Source organism: Trichosurus vulpecula, chromosome 4 (genome assembly GCF_011100635.1).
Source record: "Trichosurus vulpecula isolate mTriVul1 chromosome 4, mTriVul1.pri, whole genome shotgun sequence".
NCBI lineage: Eukaryota > Metazoa > Chordata > Mammalia > Diprotodontia > Phalangeridae > Trichosurus > Trichosurus vulpecula.
In genome coordinates, this window is record NC_050576.1 from 146,164,134 (window position 1) to 146,182,294 (window position 18,161).

At 37.4% G+C, this 18,161-nt stretch overlaps 1 protein-coding gene across 1 annotated transcript in view; it reads left to right on the forward strand.

Moving 5' to 3' along the window:
* The window catches only part of NID1 (nidogen 1), a 110,311-nt gene that overhangs the window by 66,147 nt on the left and 26,003 nt on the right, over positions 1-18,161 (forward strand). The window contains exons 11-12 of the mRNA XM_036754231.1: positions 49-198; positions 1,691-1,813. Of these exons, the coding sequence (XP_036610126.1) occupies positions 49-198; positions 1,691-1,813 (273 nt within the window). The remainder of the gene's footprint in view (positions 1-48; positions 199-1,690; positions 1,814-18,161) is intronic.

Here is an 18,161-nt window from a genome sequence, read left to right on the forward strand (position 1 = left end):
ACCTAAATGGAAATTTTATTTAGAACCTTCTGTAAATCTGTCTTGCAGCTATTATTGATGATCGCCCTATCAACCACTGTGCAACTGGACTCCACGATTGTGACATCCCCCAGCGGGCACAGTGCGTGTACACTGGAGGCTCCTCCTACCACTGTTCCTGTTTGCCTGGCTTCTTAGGAGATGGGCACGCCTGCCAAGGTACATGAAGCTTCTGTTTCTTTCTTCAATTGGGGCATAAAAACCAATACAAAGCAATGTATTTTAGCCTACGTTCCTGTGGGAAAATTCCGTGGTGACAGTAAGTTCTCTGCCCAACCCGACAACCCTTTATAGAGTCAAAAGTAGTTATTATTTTAACTACGTAGGATAAGAAATGTGTGTGTCCTATTTATTTGCCTTCCTTGAGTATAACAGTTGAGAATCTATCCTCATGCAAAGTAGTATTTGGATCTTGAATGCCACCTAAATGAATAGATAAACAGCAAGTGTGTTGTCTTTTTTGTAGCTGTTGTTTTCAAAGCGGAAGCACAAGATAAAATTTAAAATTAAATGAATGGAAACTAGGATTCTTAAGGATGACACTCAGATGAACTCAAGGTCCCTTTAAGGCCTATGCATCTATACTTTGCTCTATTTTAAACCTTTAATGTTTCCTTTAAAGGTTACCTTCAGTAAAATGATATATGAGCACAGTGCCTCAAGTCTCTTGATATACAACATCAAGTGCACCTTTCCAGTAAATTGATTGTTTAAAAGTGATTCCACAATGCATTCAGATCTGAAGTTTTCTGCCACAGATCCTGTTTATCTGATTTGCTTTGTTACACAAAAGATTTAAATTCAAGGATAGATGTTTAGAGGCATACTAGGAAATGATTAAGGCATAAAAAACAAAAGACATCAATAAAAAGTCTAACAAATAAACACAGTGAACTCATGGATTTAGAAGATCATTTCAGAGATACTTCATCTTCATGTCTAAATTGGTCTCCAATTATAAGTGGCCTCAAACAGTTGAAATTCTTGTTCCTTGAGCCTCATTGTTAAGTAGCTACTGATCAGTAAATAAACATTTAGATTCACTGTGGAAGTGTAATAATTAAAAGAGTCCTTTTATAAAGTGAAAACTCTTTGAGAGAAAAAAAAGTCATCTCCCCATTCCCTGTTCATCTTCTTTGTAAATTGGGTTTAGCAATTTCCTTAAAGAAAGTCATCTTAGTTTATACTTGAAATATAGTCCTGTTAGGAGATCAGAGAGATGTTGTATATTGAGAATTAAGGCAGTGAGTTCTAGAACCTGCTCAAGAAATATTTCCCCTTCATTGTAATGAATAATTTCACTCAGGCTTCATTGGTAAGGCAGTGGGTTTGGGGGAGGGGCAGAGAAAAAAGAGAACAAGCATTTGTTAATGCTTATGTGCCAGGCACAATCCTGAGCACTTTACAAATATTGCCTCATTTGATCTTTACAGCATTCTGGGAGGTAGGTGCTATTATTATCCCCATTCTACAGATGAGGAAACTGAGGCAAACAGAAGTTAGGTGACTTACCTAGAGTCACACAACTAGTAAGTGTCTTAGGTTGGATTTGAACTGACTCCAGGCTCACTGCTCTATCCAGTGCACCACCTGACTGCCTAACTGAATGATGAAGAGAAATCAGATTTATCTATGATCTTGTACTTTGCAGATGTAGATGAATGCCAACAAAATCGTTGTCATCCGGATGCTTTCTGTTACAACTCTCCGGGCTCCTTTGTTTGCCAGTGTAAGCCTGGATATCAGGGTGATGGTTTCCAGTGTGTTCCAGGAGGTAAGATTTGGAGTTGAAATACAAATTTAACTGTTACTGTTTTGATGCTGTACATTCACTAATGGGAATGGAGTAGGGGGGCAGGCTGAATTTTTGCCCCAAAAATATACAGCATGGGATTCATGACCTTTTCCCCCCCAAAACAGGTAAAATGTCCTCATCATTATCAATCAATATTTATTGAGGAACTACCATGGTTGGACACTGTACTAGATATTGCCATTTAAGTTATTTTCTTTGTTTTTTTTTTTGAGGGGGCAAGGCAGGGCAATTGGGGTAAAGTGACTTGCCCAAGGTCACACTGCTAGTGCGTGTGTTAAGTGTCTGAGGCTGGATTTGAACTCAGGTCCTCCTGACTCCAGGACTGGTGCTCTACTCACTGTGCCACCTAGCTGCCCCTAAGTTGGTTGCTTGAAATTAGAGATGTGGAAGTGTTGATTCCCAAGTAATGGTGTTGGCAAGAAAATTCTGAGGATATCATGGACTCTGGAGCTAAGGGATTCTCATCGGCTTCTAAATGAAGGGAAATCTCGAACCGAGTTTTGCCGAGTTTTGGATGAGTGATTTTAACATGTTAATATCATCCCTTTTCTCTACTTTTGCCTATGAATTAGCATTGCACCCAGATAACACTAGAGTTGACTTTATATAAAGGCAGAATTTGACATTAGTTGACTGATTTAGGGAATTCTACCAGTCAAGAAGTATTTCTTTGAAAATACACTTTATATTCTGTTAAGATACAAACTATCCCTGGCATATGCCACATTTTAAGCTTTATAAGTTAGTTATACCTTAATGTGAATGAGTTTTTCAGATCTTTTTTTCTGTTGCTGAATTTTAAAATTTAATTTTTTTCTATGAACACACATTTATTTTTCTTTCCCTCCCACATCCCCACCACCAACTGAAACAAAAATAAAACTTTCATAGCATATATGTGTGTGTATACGTATACATACATACATAGATACATATATATGTGTGGGTATATATATGTGCATACATACATATGTGTATGTATGTAAATATGTGTGTGTGTGTATATGTACATATAAGCCTCATTAGCCATATCTTAAAATGTATGAGTTATTTTTCTTCTTGAGTCCATCATCTGTCTCTTAGGTAGATAAAATGTTTCATTTTTGGTCCTTTGGAATTATGGTTGGTTATTGCATTGATCAGAGTTCTTAAAATTGTTCATTTTTATAATGTTGTTATTATTCTATAAATTGTTCTCCCAGCTCTGCTTACCTCTTTGTAACACTTCATACAAATTTTCTCAGATTTCTTTGAAATTATTTCTATCCTGATTTCTTACAGTATAATAGTATTCCATTACATCAAATGCCACAATTAGGTCAATCAATTCCCATTTTACACCAAAAAGAGCTGCTGTCTATAATTTTATACATATGAATCTTTTTTCTCTTTGATTTGTTTGGGGCATAAGTCTAGAAATAGGTCAAAGGATATGTGCAATATAGCGATTTTTGGGGAGGCATGGTTCCAGAGTGATTTTCAAAATATCTAGTCCAATTCATAGCTTTATTAATAATGCATTAAGGTGCCTGGTTTTCCACATTCCCTTCCACATTTGTCATTTTCATCAAGTTTAGGTACATGAGGCAAATATACTTTAATTTGCCTTTCTCTAACTTGATAATTTGGAGCATTTTTTCACATGGTCTTGTTGCTTGTATTTCTTCCTTTGAAAACTGCCTGCTCATATCATTTGATCATTTATCAATAGGGGAATGGATCTTATTCTTATAAATTTGAATCATTTCCAAAAATCTTGGAAATGAGATATTTATCAGAGAAATTTTCTGCGAAGAGTATTTCCCCAGTTAACTGTTTCCCCTCTCATTTTAAATATTTTGGTTTCATTTGCACAAAAACTTTAATTTTACATAATCAAAATGTCCAATTTATCTTCTGTTGGTAGATTTTTTTTAAATGGGGAAGGTAACTACAGCTTTGGAGCAGCTAACTGGCACAGTGGATAGAGGGTCAGGAAGACTCATCTTCCTGAGTTCAAATCCGGCCTCAGACACTTAATAGCTGAGTAACTCTGGGCAAGTCACTTAACCCTGTTTGCCTCAGTTTCCTCATCGGTAAAATGAGCTGGAGAAGGAAATGGCAAACCACTCCAGTGTCTTTGCCAAGAAAACTCTAAATGGACTCATGAAAAGTCAGACATGACTGAACAACAACAAAGCTCAGTTTTATGAAAGTGAAGGGAAAAAGAGAAGAAAAGGAAGATTAAGGATCTCAAAGTTGGTTTGCTTTACAGTTTTGCACATTATAAGTTACTATATTATAGTATTATAAGCTAGGTGGTGAAGTGGATAGAACACTGAGCTTGGAATTAAGGAGACCTGAGTTCAAATTTGGCCTCAGATACTAACCAGCTCTGTGACACTGGGTAAGTCACTTAACTTCTGTCTGCCTCAGTTTCTTCAACTGTAAAATGGAAATAAATAATAGCACCAACCTCACAATGTTATCATGAGGATCAAATGAGATAATATTTGTAAAGTGCTTAGCATAGTGCCTGGTAGTAGTAGTAATAGTAGTAGTAGTAGTGGTAGTAGACAACAATTAATAAATGTTTGTTCCCTCCCCCCAGAAGTTGTCCATTGCCTAGAGGCTTTTGTTACATTTTTACATATCCTGGTACAAGTATAAACTGGGTTAAATAGTACAAGTTTCCTATGGAAATTCTGTGATTAGTAGGCAGTATTTTGAATTTTACTTTGTTGTTAGTGTGGGTCAGATATATCTTTGCCACTTTGAATGGCTTAACGCTGAAGAGAAAATCTTCTCTGTCCTTGTTCTTATTAAGGTCAATACCCACAGCTAACTGTTGCATGAAAAACTTAATTGAGGATTTAATCATGTGTTTTTCTTTTTTTTTTTTTGTTCGGGTTTGTTTTCTTTGGCACTAAGGAAATTCTAGGTTAATTGAAACCAAATTTATCTCTGACAGACTTTCATGGAAAAATATATGAAGGGACAAAAAATGACCTCTAACATCCTTCCTTAGCTCTGGTGCTGAGTTAGTTATCTCCTCCCTGAGTTAGATGATAGACATATCTGAGGTCGACACAGTCAGCCTCCAGAAGGATTTGTTAGATATGCAAGTATGCACAGAATTAGCTCTGCAGGGGAAAATTGACCTGTATCGTCACCGTCATGGTGTCTAACTCTTGCCTTGATGTTTGTTTTTTCCAAGTTAACAAAATAGCTGTTGTTGTGGTGGCATTTGTAAGAAGTAATTATATCTATATCTATGTATGTATATATATTTTTTACATTTTATATATCTATATATGTGTATATATATATATATATTTGTTACATTTTGAGTTCTGAATTGTCTCCCTGCCTGCTTCCCTACCCTGCATTAGAGAAGGCCACCATTTGACACATATATAGATGTATGTAAAATCATACTATGTATATGTCTATTTATCATTTCTTTCTCTGAGGTAGATAGAATCTTTCTTCATAGGTCCTTTGTAGTTGATTTGAGTATTTACGATACTCAGAATAACTTTGCCGTTCACGATTATTCTTCGAACAGTATTGCTGTCACCATACACAGTGTTCTCTTGATTCTGTTCATTTCATTCTTCGTTATTTTGTGCAAGTCTATTCATGTTTTCCTAAGATCATCAAGCTCATCGTTTCTTTTAACACGTCACAATCATATACTACAACTTGTTTAGCCATTCCCCAACTGATGGGCATCCCCTCAATTTCCAGTTCTTTGCCACCACAAAGAGATCTGCTATAAATATTGTATAACATAAAGGTTCTTTCCCTTTTTCCCTGATCACCTTAGGAAACAAAACCACTTAAAAGTGGTATTGCTGGGTCAAAGGGTATGTGTAGTTTTATAACTCTTTGGGCATAATTCCAGATTGCTCTCCGAAATGGTTGGATCATTTCACAGTTCCACCAACAGTGTGTCAGTGTCTCAATTTTTCCACATCCTCTCCAACATTTGTCATTTCCCCCTTTTGTCATTTTAGTCACATGGTAGCATTTTTAATAAAATGCCTACCTGAGGGGGTTCTGAAAAATGGTAACTCTTAGCTCCCCCACTTCATCTGCTAGATAACCCATCTCTAACTTAGTAGATACATCTTAGAGAATTACCTGAGGTTCAGCAACTCACCAGCAATCACACAGGTAGGTAATGTTAGGAACAGATTTGAAGCCAAATCCTCCTAGCTCAAGGTACATTACACTATCTTTTATGCCAGAGGTTTGCAAACTTTTTGGTCTCAAGACCTCCTTTTACTCTTAAAAACAAAGAGCTTTTCTTTTAGATATTAGAAACTGATAAACTGACAAATTTTTAAAATACTTATTTAATTCATAGATAACATTTTTAATGAAAATAGCTATGTTTTCCAAAACAAAAAGAAATTATTTGAACAGTGGCATTGTTTGACATATTTTTGCAAGCTTCCTTTAATGTCTGCCTTAATAGAAGACAGCTGGATTCTGTGTCTGCCTCTACATTTAATCTGTTACTATATGCTCTTTCATTTAAAGTATTTGAAGAAAATCTGGCCTCACACAGATATGTAGTTAGTAAAGAAAGGAGTGTCTTAGTAGGCAAATAACATTTTAGTATTACTATGAAAATAGTTTTGACCTCAGGGACCCCCTGAAAAGATCTTGGGGGCTCCTGAGAGTTCTCGGATCTCACTCTGAGGACTTCTGCATCTCTAACAGTAAATAAAATCTCCCTCTGTCTCTTTCTCTCCTCTCTCTCCTCTCCCTCTGTATCTCCCTTTCCTTTTCTTCTCTGTGTCTTCCTATGCCTGTCTTTCTGTCTCTCACTGTTTCTCTCTCTGCATCTGTTCCCCTCTCACTCCTTTCATAGCTAGACAGTACTGCATGTATTATCTGCACCAATTAGACACTTCTCAGACTATTAAAAGAGAGACAGCTTGATGTATTATTGCCTAGATTACTGGATATGGAATAAAGAAGACCTGGGTTCAGATCCTGCCTCTAATATTTACTATTTGACCTAAGTACCTACCAAGTATTACAAGTAGCTATTCTCAACCCCAAAGTTTAGAACTCTTTAAAAATTTATAAGCTTTTAAACTCATCTACTTTTCCTGGAAGGAAAAAGCCGCAAAATCGGTTTGTAGGCATTTTACTCCCTTAACTTCTCTCAACTTTGATCTCTTCTGTTAAATGAGGGAAAATTATACTTATAATACTTATCTTAAAGATTATTATGAGGCTCAAATGAAATATTGTGTGCAAAACACCTTGTAAATTCAAAGCACTACATAAATATTAGTTCATACTACTAGGCCCACTTCTAAGTTAGGCATTATTCTCTAAGCCATAGGTGAAAACCAGCCTTATTACTTAGTATTTTTACCCTCATAAGTTCTCATTAATCAAACTGTGCTATATACCTAGGATAATCAGCATTCACAAATTTTGCATTTTTATTATCATGACCAATGTTTTTAAAATGAAAACTTGTTTGAATATGCAAGTTCTACATGCTGTCTGAAATGTTTTGGTTCTGCACAGAATTATTTATCCGAAACGAACTTTTCATTTCCTAAATTGCTTTGAAAGTTTACAAGGCTGCCTAGGCATTCTGGAAGTAGTCAGCTTTTTAATAATGTAAAAGTTCATCAGAGTTTGAGCCACAACAATCTAGCAGCTCTTCAGAATGACTGGAGTTCATTAGTTCTCCTCTGCACGCTTCACTTGTGCAGTTCAAAACAAAACAGATGTCTAATTTTTGCTTCTCTCCTTGCACCCCCTGACGACCTTGTTTACCAAACAGAAATAAATCCAGACACGTAGGCATGTGAGCTATAGTAGGAAAATGGGGAAGTGTGACCAGTTAAAGCTTTTACCAAGATCCTTGGTATTTTTAACCCTTCCCACTGAACAAGCTGTATCTCTGTCATCTTGCCTCTTGTTTGCCATGTTTCACTGGTTGTAAACCCATCCATTTCTTTCAGGGAAATTCCATGGCCAAGAGCTTCCCTAGAGCCTCATAGCTAACTATAGTCTTGAAGTGAGAGTGGAAGTGGGGCTGGGGTGTTTGGTCTGCAGGGGGAGGCCATGGGAAATCGTAGTAGCGTTAATCATGAACATTCCTGGAGAATAGATGGGTAGAGAGAGCTTTCTGTCGTCAGAACAGGAATCTTCCCCCCCACCCCCACCAAAAGAAAGGACACATGTCAGTGACACTGACAACTCGCATTGTGGATTCTCCCCACAAAGGGGAGAACCAGTTTGGTTTACACTAGAAGTATGTATAAGGACCCATGGGTCCTTATAATATATACTGATGATAGTCAATGATAAGAAAAAAATTGTTTATATAAATGACTACTTCCTGGCCATCTTCATGCTGTTTTGCTCCTGAGCTCTAGCCTCCACCTCTGACCTGGTGCTCCAAGCTCCCCTTCGAGGTCCTTCTGGCTTCTGATTGCTAAGTAATCACCATGTGTAGCCTTCACCCAGAATTGAGCAAACTTCTCCCCAGCTGTCTTCATGCTGCTGTGCCTCCCCCTCCTCCCCTTTCCTGATCTATATCTGAGAACGGCAGACAAATCAATATTACCAGAACATAACTCTGGGACCACCATTTTTTAATATGTGTTGTCTTCCTCTGTTGGAACGTAAGCTCTTTGAGGGCAGGGACTCTCCTGCTTACTTGTATCATCGCTATGCTTAGTGCTAATTACAGTGTCTGGCACATAGGAAGTGCTTAATAAATGTTTTTCTATTCCATAAAGTAATTTATTATTCTTTTGGGGGTATACTGTGAGGTCAGCACTAGCGTATAAAACCCTTGGTCATCTTATGAGTAATGTGAGAATTGAACAAGGAACCCTTCGTGTACTTGTTGACACTTACACTGAGTATTTTGAGTAGCTGTTCTCAACCCCAAAATTGAGAGACCTGGAAGTTACAAATGGTCAAACTTGGCTGATGTACAGGGGTTGAGGGCTGGGGAAGAGTCATTGCAAAACCAATGTGTAGATGCTTAGGAGGCAGGCTAATAGACCACATGAGTTTATAAAGAACAAATCTAGTCAGATTAACCTAACCACCTATGACAGCATGACTGGGTGGGTTGATTGAGGGGATCCAGTGGTATTTATCTCAACACTAGTCAGGCTTGGTTAGAATAATCTAAGGTGAACTCCACCACTTCTGGGAGTCATACAACCAGTCTGAGGATTGTGCCTTAGATGAGATTATCTGTGGTTCAGTGATAGAGGGGATCATAAGGATTATATAGTTTACTCCATCATTCAAGCCCAAATTTTTAGAATCCAAGACCAGTGATCCTGGTTGCCTCTACAATGCCATCTCCAGAAAGGCATTTGATATATTGTTCTAATGATTTTCTACTAGAAAATATCCTTGAATATTCTTATTTGAATACTTCTAGGGATCTGTGAGCATAACAATATGTATATTCCCTCTTATAGCACAAATTACAACTTATCTATACTTTTTTATCCTATGGCACTCTTATTTCTATCCCCCACAAATTGTCCACAAGAAGTTTAGCCAACTTTCTGGGGGCCATCCTGCAGTTCTTTTGCCCTGACATGTATACTATGTAATATTTAGGCTGTCCATCTATTATGCCTCACTCTCCATGCATGACCAGCTCACTTCCTTTGCTGGTCATTTATCTCCTTTAATGGCATCTTTCTTACCATGTTTTTGTCATTGGCAATGTTTTTCAGCCTTGTACATTGCCATTTGGGATTTAGTTTTTCTGAATGGGAAGTCTCATCTTGAATTCATGGACTTCTTCCAAACTACAAAATTATGGGTCAACAATTTCCCTAAAAATTGTGCTGGTCCCTCTCTGATTTAATGTACTCTGCCATGATTGTAAGCCCCAGTTTGAGAAGTTGTGCCCTTAATGGTCTTTAGTCCCAACTTCAGTGCTCATTGAATCTTAATGGGAAAAATCCTCCTTGCTACTTCCCAAGCTATTGTAATGAAGAAGACACTGTATACAAGGAGAGCTGAACTCAATTGGAGTTATGCAAGAGATGACCTATAACAAAAGAAATAAGTAGAAATATGTACTATATTCCTACATACACATGAAGAACCTTTAAAAAGCCATTGCTAGTCTCTCTAAATATATGGCATTCCCCTGATCAGCCTATAAAAGCAGTCAAGAAAGGAAATTAAATTATTCTGCTATAAGCTGTTCTATATGAACCCATGCTGACTCTAAATGGTCATTTAACTTTTGAAGAGCTCATAAACCATTCATTCAATGTTATGTTTTAAAATTCTGTCAGAAACAGAAGAACAAGTATAGTGGTCTTACCTTTTTTAAAAATTGAGATATTTGTCACACTTCAGCACTACGGCTCCCCTTCTTTAAAAATTTCTCCTGATACCGGTCAGGTAAACAGTCACACCTGTAAGTTGTTGCAATACACACACACACACACACACACACACACACACACACATATACATATGTATATATACACATATACATGTACATATATATGTATATATGCATGTGTATATATATACATATGTATGTATATGTGTGTATATGTGTATGTGTGTGTATATAGATAGATCTATGTGTGTGTGTGTGTGTGTGTGTGTATACATAATACGTATCCTGATAGCCTTGGAAATGGGTTATCCAGGCCCGGCAACTTGAAATCTCCTGACCTATCTTGGGTTTCAAGACCTGGGTACTATTTTTATTGGATTCTTTCCAGTCTCAAAGACAATTCTTTATTGGAGAAAACAGAAACAAAACCAACATTGAATAGTTCTGTCTTTTCTTCATCATTTGTTTATCATTAGCCCAAACACCATAAGTAGGAGCTCTGTCTTTCCTTTGATGTTCTTCTTGTCCCCAACTTAGCTTTAAAAAAAAGTCCTTTTTGTTGTCTTTGGGATTTAGCACACAATTCATTCTGAGTATTAGCATTCCTGACATCATTCTTACAAGACTACATCACCCTTTCATTTCATTCTAAGTGATTTATCTCTGCCTCCTTCTTTCTTCTGTATGTGTCATTTAAAAAAAAAGTTGGTTGATGAGTTACTTATACAGCTATATCAGGCATTTTAGACAGTTCAACCATACCACCCCCTCATCTGAATCACTTATGTTTGTGTCCTTAAAATTTTGTTCTTAAAAAATAACTGATTCTATTTGGACTGAGTTCTATAGCGGTATTTTAGGTTGTGGGATTCTCCCTATCCCCTTCCCTGAAGTTTTTGAAACCTTCTCTAAAACTATAGTGCTCATAAGATTGTGCTTGCTTTTCCCATCTTATCTATCATGAAATCTAAGATGATGTAACTATTACCTCCCTGTTAATTTCTGACTTAATAACCAATTCCTCCCTCTTAATCATCAGTATCACAATCCTTTCTTATCTCTTTTTGAACAATGCAATTATTATTAAGACAAACTAAGAATTTTAGCAGAAAGAAAACACTAGTTAATATTGATTTAAAGTTCCTCATCACTACTATATCGCATTTCTGTTCCAAGTTTATCATTGGTTTTTCTGAACTCATCATCCATTTCTCCCTTCTGTCCAAGTGATCTGTAGTACAATCTCACCATAATATCACTTCTGTTTCTCCTAATATTGTGCCTAACTCAAAGATTGTTTACCATGTTTCCCCATTCTAGATTGTGGATTTCCTCACATAAGTATATTTTCTTGTACTTACAATGCAATGCTGCTTCACTACCCCTTTAATCTATTACTTTTGATTAATGTTTACATTTCTTCTATCAGATTCTAGTTATGGAATCATAACAAGTCTCAGTGATACTTATAAGATCATACTCCCAGTAAAATTTTTAGTTTATAGTTTTTCAGAAAATCGCATAACCTCTATAGACTTTCCTTGGAGGAATCTGTGGGGATTATTACAGAAATCCTGTTGGGCAAGCTCATGCCTTAGGACATCTTACTTTTGAAACTCAGATGTGGCACAGTCTCTGCATCAGCTTCTACATGGCCTGATGGCATAGATCCTCACTGATTACAATATAGTTATGTGTTTTGGTGTTTATTGAATATTGACTAAATTACTATTTTCCCAAAGTTTCTTGATTTTTAAATAAAGTCAAAGGCTTTTGCAGGGAGCTAAAGAACACAACATTTTCTAGATATAATTAACTTATTGCTACACCATTTTGATGCAATGGTTTCACATCCTTACTTAATGGAAAGAGAATCCGTGGCCTAAAATCAAACTATACTCTTAAATGAGTTCAGAAAAAGTTCATTCAATGATCAAGAATGGACCCAGAATTTCTGGTAACCATCCCTGAGTGATTGTGGGCAAATCACTTAACAACTGAGCCTCATCTATAAAATGAGAGGGTTAGACAAGAGATCATCTTTGATATTCCTTCTGGCTATAAACATATGATCCTGTGAATGTAATGACAACGAACATAATTCTAGGGACATAAAGAATCTATGATTTCATCAGCATAGGAACTTCTGCTCTCCATGGGAACCTCTTCCATCAATGCAAATTCAAACCTAGCTATAACTTGGAAGGTAAGATCTAAGAAGTTGCCTGAGATGCATAGCATTTAAGTGACTTGTCCATGGTCACACACAAAATTGGCATACTCAGTGGTCCATCGCGGGCAGAGCCATACTAATGCTACAACTTCAAGAAAGGTAAAAACTGTTAACAAGGGGGAAAAGAGAGACTGCATATATTAGGCTGGAGAATGTGGCTTATATACTACAGCTCTATCCTACCAAAGTGACATTAGTAGCCATATAATCACTCCATTGCTGAATTCAATTAAATTGATTAGGAATTAAAAGTCACTCAGAACCAGTCCTATAAGGAAATCTCTACAATGGAACTATGCTCATTTATGAATTTATTTACTGCTATGAATAACCAAGTAACATATGGCGCATAGAGGTAGCACAATCTAGTGGTTAGAATGCTGAAATTGAAGTAAGGAAGTTTCATTTTCCTGGGTTTTCAAATCTGCCTTTGACATTTATTCATCATAAGTGACCCTGGATAAGTCACTTAACAGCGATGCACCTTAGGTAGCTCCTTAAGTCTCTGATCAGATTCATTAGATTACAACTAGAATACAACCAGGCATGTCAATTGCTACAACAATATCATAATATTATTTTGAAATAAATATTTTCATTCTCTGATCTCTATTTTACTTTCTTTACAGATTAAAAAAATGCACAGCATCAATTGATGTGGTTTGGTCCTTCAAGGCATTCTTAAATTCCAGGGCTTCTAGTTCTAATGAAATAGCTGTGCTGAGTGAAGCTTGCCATAGATTGAATATCTGCAGATATTTTTCTGACTTTTACTATAAAATCACAGATGTGATCCCGGAGGGAAAAACAGAACAAAAAATCAGAAAACTTCTGAAACAGTTTGATTTTTTTTCTATTGATTGAATTTCTCAGAATAAGGGAAACCTCTATTTGCAAACATTGCAAGTTTTTATTGGGAAATATTTACCCAATTAAACAAAAGCTGTCCCCTGGCCTTGGATTTATGCATTTCTGAAAGAGACTTTGTGTCTAGCTGCCTGTATTTTATTTAAACGCCACTCTCTTCAAAAATGGATTTTTTTTTGTAAGTTACTTATTGTGGTTTCATGAAACCACTAATTTTCTCCATCTGGTACAGTATAAAGGGTAGTGAAACCTAATCTGGTGGGATTTCAGAAAGTTTGTTTTTACTGAAATAAAACATTGCCAGATTGGAGAGCATTAAACAGTGATAAGATGATCCCCCAAACTTCTCCGGGAAGGCCAGGAAGGCCTTTCTCAAGCTGAAAGTTTTCCATTTTGTGTCTGACTTTCATCAGAGTTTATCTCTCATAACCATCAGCTCATGTTTGACATGCACATTAGTTTATTTATCTACATACCATTTATGACTTCCTCTTCTGCTTCTCTTACCCTCACCAGATGGGTAGGTTTCCATTCCTGTCCTAGGGGGATAACAGTTCTCTTAAAAAACGAGAGAACAGGTCTAATCAATTTGTTCTTTCATTTAACAACAGTTATTAAGGGCCTACTGTATGCTAATAGAATGCAAGCTCTTTGGAAGCATTTTGCTCTTTAGAAGCATTTTGTTGTTGTGTTTCAGTCATGTCTCACTCTTTATGACCCCATTTGGGGTTTTCTTTGCAAAGATACTGGAGTGGCTTGCCATTTCCTTCTCTGGTTCATTTTACAAATGAAGAAACTGAGACAAAAAGGGTTTAGTGACTTGCCCAAAGTCACATAGTTAGCAAGTGTCAGAGGTCACATTTGAACTCAGGTCTTCCTGACTCCAGGTCTGGCATTCTATCCTCTGTGCCTCCTAGCTGCCTCACTTCTGTATTTTTATCTCTAGTACCTAGCAAAGAGCCTTAATAGGTAGTTAATACCTACTGATAAATTATATGCTAGGCACTGTCCTAGGAACTGGGGTGGCAAAGACAAAAACCTCAAGGAGCTTTACATTTGGGTGTAGGAGGAAGCACAAAATGTACATAGAAAATTAAATTAAAATATGTAGAAAATAATTTGGGCCAGCTAAGTGGCACAGTGGGATAGATAGAGCACCAGGCCTGGAATCAGGAAGATCTGAGTTCAAATGCAGCCTCAGACACTTATTAACTGTGTGACCCTCGGCAAGTCACCCACCTCCCAGGGTCATTGTGAGGATCAAATGAAATAATAGTAAGTTCTATATAAATATTACCTATCACCGTTATTGTTATTAATTTCTCAGGAAAGGCACTAGAAACTGGAAGGGGTTAGGCTTCCAGTAGGATAGGACACTTAAGCTCAGCTTTGAAGGATGTTAGGGATTCTGTGAGACAGAGGTGAAAAAGTAATGGATTCTAAGCATGGGGATAAGAGATGGAATATCAAGTATAGGGAACAGCATGTAGAATATATAGATTAAATTTATTAAGCCATATGTATTTATTGAGCATCTACCATGTGCCCAGAACTTTTTAAAAGGATTGTGGAAATATAAAATCAGTCAGTATTTATTAAATGCCTGCTATGTGCTAGGTACTGGGGATAACAAGTATAAATGCCTACTATATGCTAGGTCCTGGGGATAACAAGTATAAAGAATGACACAACTGAAGTCTAACATGGTCTCCGTTCTCAGGGAGTTTACAATCCAGGTAAGATATATGAATATACATGAGTCAATTAGAGATGACCTAAGTGCCACATGGGGTGGTATTAATGATAGAGAGCCAGCCTTGAAGCCATAATTCGAGTCTTGCCTCTGTCACATACTGGCTGTTACTCTGAGCGAGCTGTTTAACCTCCTAGTGTTTTATGCAATTCTCTAAGACCATAATTTGCAGAAATGTTACCGGTTTGCATTGGGAAAAGGAGTTGCCTCATCGAGGAGTTCCCTATACCAATGGAATCTTAAGACTATTTCTTATCCCTATCCTACTAGGAGTTTAGAAAAGTAAACTAGGATCATCAGAAAGTTATGTGATATAGTGTAAAACAGAGGTGTCAGATTTGGGGCCAGCAAAATTCTGGAGTGCCCTAAACTAGATTAAAATGTGATTGGGAAATATTTAACAAAATAAATAAAAATGTAATACAATATAAATAATGTTAGTTTGTGCTTTTCCAAGTCAATACGTGGGCTGCTAGGTGACGTAGCAAAGAGAGCACCAGGCCTGAAGTCAGGAAGACTCATCATCCTGAGTTTAAATCTGGCCTCAGACACAGACACACTAGTTGTGTGACTCTGGGCAAGCCACTTAACTCTGTTTACCTCAGTTTCCTCATCTGTAAAATGAGCTGGAGAAGGAAATGGCTAACTATTCCAGTATCTTTGCCAAGAAAACTCAAATGGGGTCACAAAGAGTTGGATACAACTGAAACAACCATAACAATGACAAAGCGAATATGTGCCCACAGGATCCATTTCTATTTGAGATTGACACCACTGATATAAAGAACAACACTGAATTTGGGTCCAGAGAAACTGGATTTACAATCCTAGCTTGGATATTTGGTGTAACCTGTGAGACCTTGGGTAGTCCACTTCTCAGGACCTCAGTTTCATCATTCTGATTTGTGTGATGAGGTGGTTTGACTTGGTCTGTGAGGTAACTTTTAAATACTGTCACGTAATTTAAGCTACATTTTGAAGGACGGTGGGGTTTATTGAGACAGAGGAGAGAAGAACTGGTAGAGAGCATCAAGGGTAAAGATATGGAGATAAAAATAAGTATGACACACATAATGGACAACTGTGTGCCAATGTATAATGAAGAGACACTGTAGCAGGAAAAAAGGGGGTTGTAACACCTCTCCTCCCTGCCCCTCAGTTCTCTCTAGGTTCTTGATCTTCCTGAGCTGGAATCAACTCACTCATCCCTCTCTGTATCCCATCCTGGAAAGTCAGGATGGTTCTCCAGAAGGCTGGCTACAACTTCCCCTTGGGGTCCTGGTGTAAGGCAAAATACATGACTGTACTCACAATTATAGCTCCTGAACCCCCTCTGGTTTACTTGTCATTCCCCCAAACCAGTCACAATAACATTAACTCTTAAACATGAAACATTAAATAAAAGCCTGAAACAGGAATTCTCAAAAGAAAACAGTCCATCTCTTAACCTGGTTCACACTCTTACCAATACACGAAGGAGTGGACCCAAACTAAAAGAAACATAGCAGTGAGACATATGAACAGGAAATAGTATGCTTATGACTACTATGACTCTGCATTTCAGGACTAGATATCTGTGATCTCTTTAGGAATCAGTTTGCAGCACACGCCACTCATTTCTTTGTTGAGCTTCTTTGCTCCTCTGATAGATGAAGCCACTTCTTTGCTACTCTCTGGACACTGAATCAGTGTAAGCAACTTTTCTAGCTAGTAGCAGTAAAAGCCTGAGGTGGATAGTTTGCTAGGTCTGCTCCCTCGTCTAGGCACTGAGGTAACAAGTCACTCTTTCAGTGAGAAGCAGTTTCCTTATATCCAAATATATATTCAGGTCATTGTTGTTCATTAGTTTCAGTTATTTCTGACTCTCTGTGACTCCATTTGGCATTTTCTTGGCAAAGATACTGGAGTGGTTTGCCATTTTCTTCTCCAGCTCAATTTACAGATGAGGATCCTGAGGCCAACAAGGTTAAGTGACTTGCCCAGGGTTACACAGCTAGTAAGTGTCTGAGACCAGATTTAAACTCAGGAAGATGAGTCTTCCCTATTCCAGCCCTGGCCCTCTATCCACTGTACCACCTTGCTGTCCATTATTCAGGTCACCTCTTTATAAGTTGAGGGTCCTTCCCCTCTCAAATCATAGAGGGCAGTAAAATCCAATGTCGGCAAGTTTCTAAAGCTTTTTTCTTTCTCAAGGTATAGGTAGTAATTGAGAACAAGGCAGCTTTTTCCAGCTAGCTCTCATTCACACATGCCACTTTTCTCTAAACAGCTCTTGGCACCAAAATTTTCTTCAATCAGATCAACTGCAGAGCCTACCTGACTGTGTTCAGCTCACATCAGCTTCTCATATCCATGGCTTCTGCTGTTCTGTAATAAGCGTCTTTTGTTAGCTTCTCTTAGTCTGCTCAGCGGGCTTCTTAATGACTCTCCTGACTGCAATCAGGACTTCTTCATGTGAAGTAATTTACTTCTCAGGTTGATAAACTCTAAATCCACATTTCTGTCAGATATATCCAATAGGAAATTTTTTCCTCATCCACAAATAGTTCATTGACGCACAATTTTCTAGCAATAACCTTCAAAAGTCCTGAAAATAGTCATATTCAAATTAGTTGCTAAGAAACGATGCATTATGGCTACTGCTACCATCAGTACCTTTCCTTCTGATGAGCAAGCTTTGCTTCTGGTCTATTCGTAATTTTATATATCTCTTCTCAAGCACTTTTATCTGAAGGACAGCTTCTCTCTTAGGTTCCCTCAGCATTATTTGTGTTTCTCCTCTAGATGTTTTTCTATATGCTTCAGACAAAATATCCTTTTTTCTTTCTCTTTGAATAAATAACACGTCCACAGGAAAAAAGGACAGCCCCTCACACTAGTATGACTCTAGTGTGTACACATAGAGATTGTTCAAAATGTCTTGCTGCCTTTAGGACTTAGCAGGCAATAATTATTTCATGAACTGTGCAGATAATAATTCCTTGAAATAGCATTTTATGCTATGTGAATCTCTTTTCTGTGAGGTAGGTGGAAGGAGTATCAGTATCCTTATTTTGCAGATGAGGAACCCAAATATTTGGGCAGTCAGATGGTTTGCTTG